The following is a 13,975-nucleotide window of genomic DNA, read 5'->3' as shown; positions in this document are numbered from 1 at the left end:
GGAAATACCGCATCCAGCTCTTTCAGGTCTGTGCTTTGTCCTTGATCACCTTATTTGGGCCATGACATACTTGACCCTACAACAGGGATGCTTTCTTCTCCACTTCCTTCTTCCGTCAAGGCCACACTCAAATTCTACTTCTCTTACACAGCCTTCCTGTGTACACGTAACAAAAGCGCGTGTTCCTCTACCTCTTGGCCCAACTCAGAGCAGCGATGGCAGGAAGGTAGCTGATAAAAGAATCTGCTCCAGAGCTACTCTCTATCCCATTCATAGCAACAGTGACTATAACAGAGCCTAGCAAGGAGTTCTTTTGACCAGCAACAACACTTCAAAGATGCAGACAGCTCTCTAGCTCCTTCTGCAGGACTTGCTGACTGAGCAGAGACGGGGCAGGACTGAAAGGTGCAGAGGCACAAGCTGAAGGTCAAAGAACTCCGATGGCATCAAGACGGTCATCACTAGGCATGAATTCCACTGACTTCAAAATTCAATTCTATTTTATTTCCTTTCTAAGCTTCTTGGTCAAAGTTTTGCTCACATTCAATTTAAGATCACAAAAAATAGAAGCTGAGAGAGATACTTCTGTTTATACACTTATCAAGATTATATTTCAAAAGGGGAACTTTTAGACAATTTTCAAGGCAATTTAAAAATAGTATTTATTGTTTTTTTACTTAAAAATACACGTTTATCATAGAAAATACAAAAAGCATAAAGAAGAAAAGAAAAATCAGCTACACACTATCAGCCAGATATAGCAAAAAATTATGCCATTTTTAAGGAATTTAAAACACAACAGAGATGCTTCTGTTCAATATTGTATTGGAAGTCCTAAATAATAAGATACGAAAAACAGTAGGGTAAAATAACTGAAGTGAAGAGAATGAAGTTGTATTTGCAGATGATGGTTATTTACTTAGAAAATTCCAGAGAAGCTACAGTATCAAAGTATCAAAATTTAAAAAGAATATCCAGGTTGCTGGTATAAAATCAACTTTTAAAAACTAGTGCAGAAATAACCAAAAATAATCAACTAGAAAATACAATAGGGGAAAAAAAAAAATTCCATTCATAGTTATACCTAGGAATACATCAGTGCAGAAGAGTTGACATAGCAGGCCTGAAACTGCTGTTCTTAGAAAGGTCTGGTTCCAAGGCTGGCCCTTGGCTGGTGTCTGGGAATTTGGCTGGTTCCCTACATTGATATAAAACTTTCCCCAATGGTAAGAGTGGCTCACTGCACCTAAAGTGTTTGATGTGGTTTAGGCTCAATACAATATCTTTATGGATACGATTGCAAAGTATTTACTGAAGGACAAAAAAAAAAGAAGACTTATGTAAACAGAGTTATATCATGATTAAGAATGGGAAGAAAGGCTGCCCCCTCCCATCATTCATGTATTTAATACACTTCCAATCAGTATGCCCGCAGGTTATTTCTATGGTTCTTGATAGGTCAATCCTAAAGCCAATACGGCAGAGCAAAGAGCCAGGATAACCAGCTTTGAAAAAGAAGAACAAGGTAGTAGGATTTGCCCAACCTGATATTAGGAATTATTGTAAAGTTACAGTAATTACACAGCAGGGATGGTATCTCAATGGAGTTTTAAATGGAATTTGACATCACTCCAGAATTTATAAGAACAAGCAAAAGATCAAAAATATTCACAACTTTCCTGAGGAAGATGGACAAGGTAGCCTATCAGATTTTAAGTATTATAAAGCTATAGTAATTAAGATGGTATATATTGATATGAGGAGAGAAAAACAGACCCACAGAACAGAATAGAGAGCCCCAAAACATACCCACCACATATGGAAAACTGATATCTGACATGACAGACCATGAGACAAGGAACAACAAATGTGCTGAAACAACTGGTTCTCCATATGGGGAGGAGGGGGAGCATTTAAATCCCTATCTCATACCATTCTCTGTACCCTCCCGTAGAGTTGAAATATTTTATAATAAAAACTTAATTTTATAAAATACATACATTAAAATCTCTTCTCAAATGGTAATTAACAAGCCAACAATCACAATTTCATAAATTATCCGCCTCCTTGCTAAGACCCACGGGATTATGAGCTTTCTGAAGCAGCACATGGCCTCAATTTTACATCAACTTTTTGAATAAAGTGTATTTTACCTCATAGATCCTGGCAATTCCACAAAGTAGGGTTACTTCTCCTGGAAACTTATCTAAACCTTGTTTGAAAAGATTCAAAGCAGTCACAGGCTGATCCAATGAGATATAAACCTAAAACCAACATTCATTTAATAAAAATTATTAGTTCTTAAAATAACAGTATTTGTTATAACAAGTTTATAAAGACAGTTGTAACAAATTATCTCCTAGATAATTATACTACAAAATTTTCAGAAATGTACAAGAGTAAATTTCTAAGAGTGAGCTTATAGTTTTGTGTCCACATGTTGAATATGGAACATCATTCATTTATTACTTCAACAAATGCTTACTGTGGGCTTACTAGGCAACATGTATATTACAGGGCTCTGGAAACACAGAAGTGAGCGAGACAAGGTTCTTTCTCCTTCAGCTGACCCAGTAGAATAGTGAGTCTTACAAACACATGATTCCAGTACAGGGTGATGAATGCTCTGAAAGAAGTTAGAGAGTCCACAGCTCTACCTGTTGGGCTAGACAGTGGTCAGAGAAGAGCATTTTCAAGGTGCAGAAAAACATCTACAACAGACTGCCTGAGTTGGAATCCCAGCTCCAACATTAACCAGCTGAACGAGGTTGAGTAAGTTACTCTTCTTCTCTGTGTCTCATTTTCCTCATCTAGGAAATGGAAAAGAGCCTCACAACCACCACTTGAAGATTCAATGACACAAACATCAGCTACTGTTAGTACCATCATGTGGGGTTTGTCTCTGAGTTTCATGCCAGAAGAGGACAGAAAGACAGGCTTGGGCTAGTGGAAGCTCAAGTGTTCAAAGAGTAGGGAAGGTTCAGTGCTGTATTGAAAATGGAACCTGTGTCGATAGCTGCACAACTCTGTGAATATACTAAAAACCACTGAATTATATGCTTTATAAGGGTGAATTTTATGGTGAGTTATATCTTGACAAAGTTACTATTTAAACCATTGAAACATTGATTGTTTAATTTGTGTTCAATTTGCATTTTAAAAAGAAAATTCTGTGTATGTATAGAAGAGAGTAGAGAGAAAAAGGCAATAAAAAGAAATCAATGGAAGGCTGCTGTGGTTGAAAAGATGAAAATGGCTCAAAATAAGGCAATAATGGGACAAATGATTTTCCGAGAGATGTGAGAGGTAACTTCAATAGGACTTCACGTCAGATTAGATGTGGCTGAGATTTCCGGCTTTGATGGGTGGATATATGGTGATGCTGTTCTCTGAGATGAAGAATGTTCAGCAAAATTTTACTTGCACGTGATATTAATGACATCGTTTGATAATTTCTGCATTCAGTTGGATCACCTTTTTGGCAATAGGCATAAATATGAATCTCTTCTAGCCAGTTAGCCAGATGGCTATCTTCCAAATTTTTTGGCATAGACGAGTGAGCACTTCCAGTGCTGCATCCATTTACTGAAACATCTCTATTGGTATTCCATCAGTTCTTAGAGCCTTGTTTTTCGCTAATGCCTTCAATGCAGCTTGGACCTCTTTCTTCAGTACCATGGGTTCCTGATCATATGCTACCTCCTGAAATGGTTGAATGTTGACGAATTCTTTTTGGTACAGTAACTGTATATTACTTCCATCTTCTTTTGATGCTTCCTGTGTCATTTAGTATTTTCCCCTATAGAATTCTTCAATATTGCAACTCAAAGCTTGAATTTTTTCTTCAGTTCTTTCAGCCTGAGAAATGCTGAGCATGCTCTTCCCTTTTGGTTTTCTATCTTCAGGTCTTTGCACATATCATTATAATACTTTACTTTGTCAGAGTAGAACTGTGCTCTATAGGGTTTTCAGTGGCTGGTTTTTCAAAAGAAGATTGCCAGCCCTTTCTTCTGAGGTCACCATGGTCAGAATTGACTCAATGACAACTGTTTTTTTTTTTTTTTTAAGTTTAATATATAATGCGTGGAATATAAATTTAAATACCATATAGTTTTCGACAGTTCTGAAAATCACTGTAAACATACTAAGACTCTAATAGTGAATTTAGAGTATAAATTTCATTTTGTTTCTTTTCAGTATACTAATTTTTATTACCATTTTTAGGAACCAGTGGTGCTTCTTTTCATACCTCACCGTCTTTTGAACCTCTTTTGCCACACGTTTTGAATTTAAAAGTCTCTTAAAGATACAGCCACATGATGTCATAACCACTACTTTGACAAATTGTTTTCTTTAAAAGTAGCCTTGGTGAGGGTCAAGAAGTAACTTGATCCCAGCAGTGAAAATTCTAGGCAGCTCCTTCATTTCTGGTGTGGCAGTGGGGGGCACTATGGGACAGTGGACAGGCTCCAGGGTCAAAAGACCTGAGTTTGAATGTTGACTCTTAGCAGCCAGATGACCTTGAAAAACTTAAGCTCTCTAAGCCTCATTTTCCTTCCATGTACAAAGAAAATGAGAAAACCTACTGTACAGGGTTGGTGTGAGGGTTAAATAAACTGCATACAGAATGGGCCTGATACAAAGCCTCACGCCGAGCAGGTGCTCCACAAAGGGGAAATATTGTTTTCATTTTGATGGCAGACTGGAGAAATTAAGGACTTATACAAAAACTGCCCCTATTCTTGACAGCCAACTCAGGTAGGAGAGAGTCTGCGGTAGAAAAGAGGGCCTCCCTGGGGCCTGCTACCTACGGGGGTGATGAGTCTGTGGCGTTTCCTTCTGTCCTAACAGGCAATCTTGCAAAGAAGTCTTCTCCTTTTTCATGACAATCCATTTCTCCTGAGGTAATTGCCCTCCATGTTCTCACTTTTCCCCTTGCTATAAAAGAAATAAGTCAAATCTGAACATACTAACTTTCCAAATATTCTGAAGAAACGGGCAACTCTCCCCCAGCATTGGCCAGAATTTAGACTTTTAATTTATTCTGAAAAGACAAATGTCACTCAGATTAAGACTACTTACTTACTTTTGCCAAGTAGAGAAATGTATCCACCATTTCCTGCTGCTTCAGGGCTGATTTAAACTGTTTTTCTGCTTCACGATACATTCCTAACCTAAGAATAGTCATAAAAAAAAAAAAATTAGACTTTTGACTTAAAAATAAATACTACAACATTTATTCATAGCCTGAATAAATTCACAACCCTGAGGATATGAATAGAGACAAACTACACCTATAAGAGCACGCATATATCAAAGAAGGTAGGGTCGTACATATACATATTAACAGTAATATATATGTTCATCTAGTTTAGGAAAAAGATGACCATCTCCCATACCCACTGTCTATCCAGCCTCTAAATGGCATGTAAACAGTCTATCTGAAGCCTAGTCACAGCAGGACTAATAACTGCCAGTAAGCCAGGTCACATCAGTTCACCATCTAATGAGCTTACGATCAGCTGGACATAAAGCACATGACCTGAATAAATGCTTAAAGAGTCTCCCTTTTCCTGGGAGAACAGAAGGATGACATTTCCTTGATAACATCCTCTACTCTGAGACAAAGCCCATTTTTTAAAGCTATCCTTAAACTATTCTAAGTAAAGTTGCCATTTGAAGTAATGTAGCTACATCATCTCATTATTCTAGAAATCTTTTTTTCTGTTCCTGTTTTGGTGGCTGATACCAATTGTCCTAACCTACGAATCTGAGATTTGCTCCTTGTCTAAAGATGATTGTCCTGATGTCAGCAGCCATCTCTTCTGCTCAGGGAACATTCTGTTACTGCTAAATCAATCACTAGAGCACACACAGCTTCCATTCAGCCTGTCCTTAACAGACCGGGTGGTCTTCCTCCTAGCTGCTCATTCCTAGCCATCTAAGAGCTACTTAGGTGCTTTGTGATAAGGCTTTTATTCTGTAAAATCATATCCCCAATCACATCAGAACAATATAAATACGTTCCATTGTGCTACTTTCCTTTAAAGCCTTAAAAGAATAGTTTTGATCTTTTTTCATAACCTAAGCCTCAAGCATTCTTCGTGTGGCTGATACCCAAATGGCTATTAGAAGACTTGGGGCTAAAGGTAACCCCAAAAGACTTGCCTAAAGTTAGAAGATGCATGATGTGGGAGAAGGCCCTGACTCTTCAAAGATCCCACAAATTCACAGGGTATTTATAAAATGTTAGGAAAGAACTCTAAAATTCTGAAAACAGCACATTTAGATACATAACTTTAACTAAGCATGCAACTCACAAGTACTTGGCTAACGTCTGGTCACTGAATTCCGTGAAGGCTAATTTGACAGGAGAGTCTGTCTGTGTATTTTTATCTAACAGCTTACCTCTTTCCAAAAGTGATTTAAAAGGGATTAAAATTTAAAAATACATAGAACACAAGAATATGAAAACAGAAGTCAATTTTTTTTAAACAATGGAGATTGAAAAATAAAATTTTAAAAACAAACAAAATAGCAACCAGAGTTACTGAGATACCTGGAAGACAAAGTAAAGGAAGGAAGGAAGGATGGGTCATATGTTTTTTCATTACTGCATCCTCAAGATATTACTTCTTCTAGTACTATCAAGGAAACCCTGGTGGTGCAGTGGTTAAGAGCTATAGCTGCTAACCAAAAAGGTCGGCAGTTTGAATCTACCAGGTACTCCCTGGAAACTGTATGGGGCAGTTCTACTCTGTCCTACAGGGTCGCTATGGGTAGGAATCAACTCAATGACAAGTTTTAGTACTATCAAAAATGTTTAAACATTAAGTGAATTAATGTAAGAATATTCAAGTCCTAGACAAATAAGATGAAACTGCAGAAATAACAAGCGAATTGGAATCAGGATGCTGAGCTCAAAGGCTTCCTCTGCCACTATTATGAAAAACCAAACCAAACCTGTTGCCGTCGAGTAGATTTCGACTCATAGCGACCCTATAGGACAGAGTAGAACTGCCCCATAGAGTTTCCAAGGAGCACCTCGTAGATTCAAACTGCCGACCTTTTGGTTAGCAGCCACAGCACTTAAGCACTACTAAGTATACCAATCTGGAAGGTCACTTTATCTTTCTGAGGTTTGATTTTTTTCATCCTTAAGAAGGGCTAATGATAGTAACTACCTCAGAGAGCTGTGAGATTTAAGCGATAATGTAACGCCGAGACAAGCCATCTCTTAATTCTAAAGCACTTTACAAATGGGCAGCATCAGTGTGAATACAAGATTTGAGGGCTGAGAGGACTGGACTGGGAATCCGCAGCCCTGGTTCTAGTCCCAGGTCCGTTACTAACACTTAATGCAAATCATAGCCTCTCTGGCCTCAGCTTCCTCAACCAAAAAGGCCTGTTTGATCTGATGGTCTCCACATTTCCTCCTCCCAGCTCTAAAAAGTTACCAACCAAAAAAGTAGCAGTTCTTAATGCAACCATGTGATTGTTAGGTAAATCCTTATACAAATTAGCCAAACATACAATCTTCATTTCTTCATGAGGAAATCTATTAAAAGAGAGAGATTGGAGACTCTCAAATATGTTGCCACTTTTAAGCCCTCTAAAAATAATCAGAATTTTCTGTTACCTGTAGTAACATTTTCCAATCTGTACTTTCCACCACCAGTCCTTGTACTGAGAGTGCTCTGTGGAAAGGGCCGCCAAATCCAAGGCCTTTGGAAAGAATTCATTTTAGATTAGAATTTTCTTTTCTAACTAGAAACAATAAATAATAAAATAAAACATATAATTAGCATCAAACAAAACATGCATTATACATCAGACAGAAACTCCAGATGCTCACGTTTCCAGATGGCCCCACCAATTTTCCCTAAATAATCAGTTCCAGACCAGAGGGCTGATAGCAGATGAGGTACAAACATTGATCAAAGAGAAACAGATGCAAAAAATATGTGAATAAGAACTTATTAGACAAGGCATAAAATTGATACTTTAAAGTCCACAATTTTTTTTACCCTCCTCCACCATTTATTTACTGTCTAATGATTCAAAATGCCTCCAAACTCAGAGGTAGTCAAGTGTTTGGTGTGTTGGTCAGGCCAATTGCAGGCCCCACATTAAAGACGAATGTAGTAAAATACAGAAAGATCAAGTGAACAAATAAAAAAAAAAGTTTCAAAAATGGGGTCACAAAGAAGAGTGAAAGTAGTTGGGGTGACTGAGTAACTGCCATCATCAACACTCTACATTCCATTACTCTCACACTGCCTTCTGCAGTAATTCTCAGGGTCAGACTTTCCTCTGCTTCAGACTGAAAAAGATCTTAACTGCTTTCCTAATTTTCATCTGTTTATCTCATTTCTCTAGTATCTTCTAGTTTATTCCTTGCAGTGTTTATTCAAGGAGTCCCTGGGTGGCACAAGTAGTGCTCGACCACTAGCAGAAAGGCTAGTGGGCCAAACCCACACAGAGGCACCTAGGAAGACAGGCCTGGCAATCTGCTTCCAAAAGATCACAGCCTGGTTGCACAACTTGGAGAATATAATCGATGTCACTGAATCGTACACGAAGAAATTATTAAGCTGGTGTATGTTTTGGTATGTGTAATTTCAACAACAATAAAAAGAAAACCCTATGGAGCAGTTCTACTCTGCACACATAGAGTTGCCACAACTTGGAATTGACTTGAAGACAACTAACAACAACAGTGTTTATTCAAGATCAGACAAGAGATGACTCTAATTGGAATTAGAATTTTATACAGAAGAAACAGAAACTGTTTTTACAAAGAAGAAAGCAAATCAATTTTTACACAATTTGAAGCTCACAGAAATTAGAAGCTCATCTAAAGATTTGGTGGATAAAGGCTTGGGTTATTAGTTAAAAGAGGTTTCAGATATTTTAATAATATTATTCTTTCTCTCCAAGTTGGAAAAATATCTACTTTTTTAGCCACTGTTAATATAATTATGATATCCAACAACTCAGTTAAAGTAACTCTTAGATTTTCAGTTCTATTATCTCAAAATGCATCAATATTATTCTCTACTTCTTCATATTAACTGTTTTCTGAAATGAATGCCAGAAGAGTTCCTTCGATCTCCTACTGCAAAATTAATTACTTTTCCTTGTGTTCCTCATCTTCTTTTGCTCCAGGGGAGACCTCTAAATATGCAAGCTTTTTATAAAGGAATGGTTTTACCATGCTGAGAAAAATCAGCCTCTATATACTTGAAAGCTATGAAAATTCAAAACACTACTTTCATATGCTTATTTTTCCCCCAGGCAGAAGTAAAAATGAAAGCAAAAAAGGAAGTAAAAAGTATAACTTCAATTAGCATGATCTTTGGAAAATACTAGGAAATACATTTTCCATCAACTCAATTCAGGAGAACCTGGTAAATATCTGAACATATTAATTTTAAGTTACTCTTTATAAAGCCCTTTTCAGCAAATATATTTTATTCACGTTCATGTTTTATATAAACAGACCTTCTATTGTTCAGAAAAAGGTGTAATTATATATATATATATATATTTTTTTTTTTTTACATATTCTAACTTCCCAAGGTTAAACGTAATGCTCATTACAGGCTGATGATAATTGCTTTCAGAGAAGGTCCTGAAAAAGTCATACGTTTGTATTCAACCAATTAAGGAAATTTATATGAATTGTAGACAAAGAAGAAAAGTAAAAATTACATTTTAATGATCATTCTTCATATAAAAACTGAGGTTAAACTGAAGACTAGTAAAAACATTTGTGACGATTTCAAATGGACACTAAGCTCCCTGAGGACTCACAACCCTTCTTATACGTTGCTCACTATTCAGAGGCTCTATATATGAATCTCTAATATTTTTCCTTTGTGAAAGCTTCACGAATCCAACAAATCTGTGAAATATTCCACTGTTTACTAGTCTAATTTTTTTTAATTCTTCCCTTATCAAATGTCTAAAAGAAAGCCCTTAAACAAATCTTCTCAAGAGTGTTGTTTCATGAAGTATAAATATCTATTTCAAAAGGAGTAAAAAATTGTGCCCAACGTTGCTTGTTTCTAGCATATTAGGTCTTTTACTGTTCCCTCCCAACAATGAAAATATAAAATTTATAAATGCAGATTATTATTGTTGAAGCTGAATGATGAGTAATATGGGCCCATTATAACTATTGTCTCCACTTTTAAAAGTTTGACATTTTCCATCATAAAATGTTAAGGGTGGGGGAGGTGCTACAAGAAGCCAGAAATACATGTATTCGTAAACTTGTAATACACTATATAAACTAAAGAAAAAAGTGGATCAACAATGCTAACCGTTAGCATAAAAAACAAATTCCAACACAAAGATGCTATGCCATATTCTCAATTATCTATAGCTTGCCCTTTAATGGAGATCCATATACTCTATGGACCATGCATAGTTCTTATCATTTCAATGTTTATACTAACTTTCCCACTGAAATTGACAGTGGATTTGGAAGTATTAGTAATTCTTCAATCTTTAACAGTTCCATCAGTTTACAAGGTGAGAAATAAAATACTTCAGAATCTAAACATCCAAGTCAAAAAAAATTACAATAAAATAGTATGAATTCAAAACTTACAGTCTTAACATCATTTTCATGATGAAAGATATACTCAAACAAAGCCTATGAAGGGGAAAAAGAAAAGCCAAAAATACATTAGATTTTATTTTAACAATAGCACTCTATTGCTACATCAAAACTCAAAGGCTATTTTGAGCTGGATTGAACCAAAATAACAGAATACTCTAAAGTGCCTGGTATTTATAAGTAACAGGTCTAGCCACGATTTGTTACAATCATCCATTTAAAAATACAGTTACTGAGGGCTGAGTCCTGTTTTTAACAGGATACAAACTGGAAAGCTCAAAAACTTGAACAATATTTTCACACTACACTTGCTGTTTTATTTGAAACTAACATGTAAAAAGTTGATTTTTCTTTCTTAAAGACTAACTTCAGGATTGTCATGATCAAAACAGGTTCAGCCAACTTTTTATACCCTATTTTTTTTTTGGTCTACATATCACTGGTGCAGTGGTTAAGAGTTCATTTAATCTTTGAGTAGTCAGAATTACTAATGTTTTTGGCTTGCCACTGTCTGGCATGAGTAATCCCTACTGAGATGCCTAGTTAATTAACTAATTAGTAGTACACATTTTTTTTTTTAATCTTCCTTTGACAGTCCTAAAGGTCTACAAGGATAGACAATTATTCTTCTGAAGACAGTCCAAGCTGAAACACACACACACACAGATAATCTCCTAAGAGTTTCATTCCAGGTAGATAATTATACATACCTGCTTTCTTTGTTATAAATTAGTGTTCTTTATCAGGGGAAAAAGAATTTCCTATAATAATGGTATATATTTTTTATTTCTGGTTGACTTTTCTTAACTCAAGACTAATGGAAATTTTACGTATTAGCGTAGTTAAACATTTCCATTTCAATGAAGACATGGTCTTTCCTTCACAAATTTTTATACATTTCCTACAATGCTATTATCAGCATAATTCTCACATTACTTCATAACTTAAAACCAATTTAAGTACCTACCTTTGCTAATTTAGGTTTCTGGGCGTATTTTGTTAAATTCAGTCTAGATAAATTTATAAAAGGTCCATCAGGATTTGTAAGCATGGAAGCCTAAGTGGAAAAAGGAAAAAATAGAACGTGAAATTTAAAACTTTCTCTTGAAAAACACAGACTGAGTTTAATGTGCATAAAAGTTATAAAGACAAAATAAATAAAAAGCATCACTTTCTAAACGTTCCCATAGAATTCTCCACTGTAATAACAGTGAAAAATTGTAACATAATATAAAGTTAATGTGGTAATACAAAGCTAGAGCAAAGCAGATAGAACTTACTGTGCCCAGTCTGACAAATCTCCCAGATGAGCTAGTAATAGGACGAGCCGTGTAGGCAGTTCTGGGTGTTCTGATGGCCTGTTCCATAGTGCCTGGCCTTCCACTTTGTGTGCTGGGCCTAAGGAAACCTGTAATTGGTCTTCCAGCTTGCGTGATTGGCCTGTAAAGATTGTCAACTGGTTTAAAATGAAGATCATAAAGGAAAGGTTCTCATATAGTCTGGTCCATATTTAGGGGCAGAAGATACAAATTAAAAGTATATACCTGACAGCAGGACTAGGCCCTCCTGTCTGATTAGTTCCAGGGAGTTTCAAAGATGTTCCAGGGCCTGTAAGATGAGGTGGCAAACTCAATTTTTGTATTACTTATTGTTTAATCTCTAAAAACTGTCAGCTAATGCAATTATAGAATTGAGCTAGCGAGGTGAAAGGGACACTACTAACAAGAAATATATTTTAAGAAAATGTGTTTGAGACTAATATTTATTGAATACCTATCATGTTACTTGGAAACCCTGGTGGAGTCGTGGTTAAGAGCTACGGCTGCTAACCAAAAGGTCAGCAGTTCGAATCTAACAGGCGCTCCTTGGAAACTCTACGGGGCAGTACTACTCTGTCCTACAGGGTTGCTACGAGTCGGAATCAACTCGACGGCAACGGGTTTTGATTTTTATCTTGTTACTTATGCTATAACATTTAATTCTCGCCAGTCTGTAAAGTTGGTAGTATTAACTCATTTTACACAGGCTCTGAGAGTTAAGTACAATGAATCAACCTGTTAGTAGAGCTGGGATTCAGATTCTAGACTAGTGCGCTTCGAAGCTCAAGATGATGGTTCGGGAGCAGGTTAACCAGTAAGCAAGGTACACATGGGCTTACTCGTGTTTACTTACTAATCTAGTGAACACTGTCTCCTCTTTTCACCACATAAAAGACAAGCAGATTCATTTGCTTAACTCTCAGAGCCTGTGTGAAATAAGCAGATGAGATAGAACATATTTTTATAAAATATTTTAAAATGTCCCTGGGTGGTACAAATGGTTAACATGCTCAGCTGCTAACCAAAAGGTTGGGGGTTCAAGTCCACCCAGAGGTTATGTGCCTCAGAAGAAAGGCCTGGTGATCTACTTCCCCAAAATCAGCCAACGAAAACCCCACGGAGCACGGTGCTACTCTGAGTTGGAACTGACTCGACAGCAACTGGAAAATACAGCTTTTATTAGAAAACAGTTATACACCAACCTCAAACCTTAAGTTTAATAATATAATTCGATTGTGGAAAGAAAGCCTAAGGCAGAATAAAGACCATTTACCTGAGGTAATGTTTTGTTTCGTGAATGTACCGTTAAGGTATTCTCCTCCTAATGGCATTTCATTTAACTGAAAAATCAATACTTACGGGGAACCTGAGCAATAGCATTTTCATCCAGCATCATTTCTGCAATTCCTTCCTGATATACATCAATTTCATCTACATAGACCATTTCAGTTAGGGCGCGTGCTTTTAAAATCCAAGCAGCCTGAAAACCAGGGATAAAATAAAACACACATTAAATAGCATTAGCAATACGGCATAGCTGGTAGAAGCCTTGTCATACTTTTCTTATTAAACATGCTTCCCACTTAATGTATTGTGCTAATTTAAAAGGCCATGTCAAGAAACTAATACAAAAAGATTATTATCAATTAAGAAACAATCACCTTATCAATTGCTAGTAAACAACAGTGTGGTAATTATCTGGTAGTCTTCTACTACTCCTTTTTATAAGAGATTGTTAGGGAAATTTTGCTAGAAATAATCTTTTGCAGACAAATGAAGGAGCTACAACCACAGCGTTCTTTCTGCCTCCCTCCTCCAGGGCCAAGTCCTTCAGGAAGCCTCCCTGGTCTGATCCCTCAACTCTGAAACTACTTCCCTATTGTCTTTCTCAAGGAGCATTCTCTTTATTCCTCTATTACTATGCACTTGCTGTATCTGACAAACACCATAAATATGTGGGTATATGTTAGCTCCTCCCCTTCCCCAGGATGCAAGCCTTTTTACCTTGTTCACTTTGGAACTTTCCGCA

At 36.6% G+C, this 13,975-nt stretch overlaps 1 protein-coding gene across 1 annotated transcript in view; it reads right to left on the bottom strand.

Moving 5' to 3' along the window:
• Positions 1-13,975, bottom strand: part of TTC8 (tetratricopeptide repeat domain 8) — a 47,002-nt gene that overhangs the window by 15,809 nt on the left and 17,218 nt on the right. Inside the window, exons 2-9 of the mRNA XM_003408812.4 lie at positions 13,306-13,426; positions 12,172-12,235; positions 11,908-12,067; positions 11,595-11,684; positions 10,619-10,663; positions 7,640-7,725; positions 5,087-5,174; positions 2,154-2,264 (exon numbers count right to left, since the gene is read on the bottom strand). Of these exons, the coding sequence (XP_003408860.2) occupies positions 2,154-2,264; positions 5,087-5,174; positions 7,640-7,725; positions 10,619-10,663; positions 11,595-11,684; positions 11,908-12,067; positions 12,172-12,235; positions 13,306-13,426 (765 nt within the window). The remainder of the gene's footprint in view (positions 1-2,153; positions 2,265-5,086; positions 5,175-7,639; positions 7,726-10,618; positions 10,664-11,594; positions 11,685-11,907; positions 12,068-12,171; positions 12,236-13,305; positions 13,427-13,975) is intronic.

This window comes from Loxodonta africana, chromosome 10 (assembly GCF_030014295.1).
Source record: "Loxodonta africana isolate mLoxAfr1 chromosome 10, mLoxAfr1.hap2, whole genome shotgun sequence".
Taxonomy (NCBI): domain Eukaryota; kingdom Metazoa; phylum Chordata; class Mammalia; order Proboscidea; family Elephantidae; genus Loxodonta; species Loxodonta africana.
The sequence above is the reverse complement of the archived record's forward strand: the minus strand, read 5'-3'. Positions and strand labels throughout refer to the sequence as shown.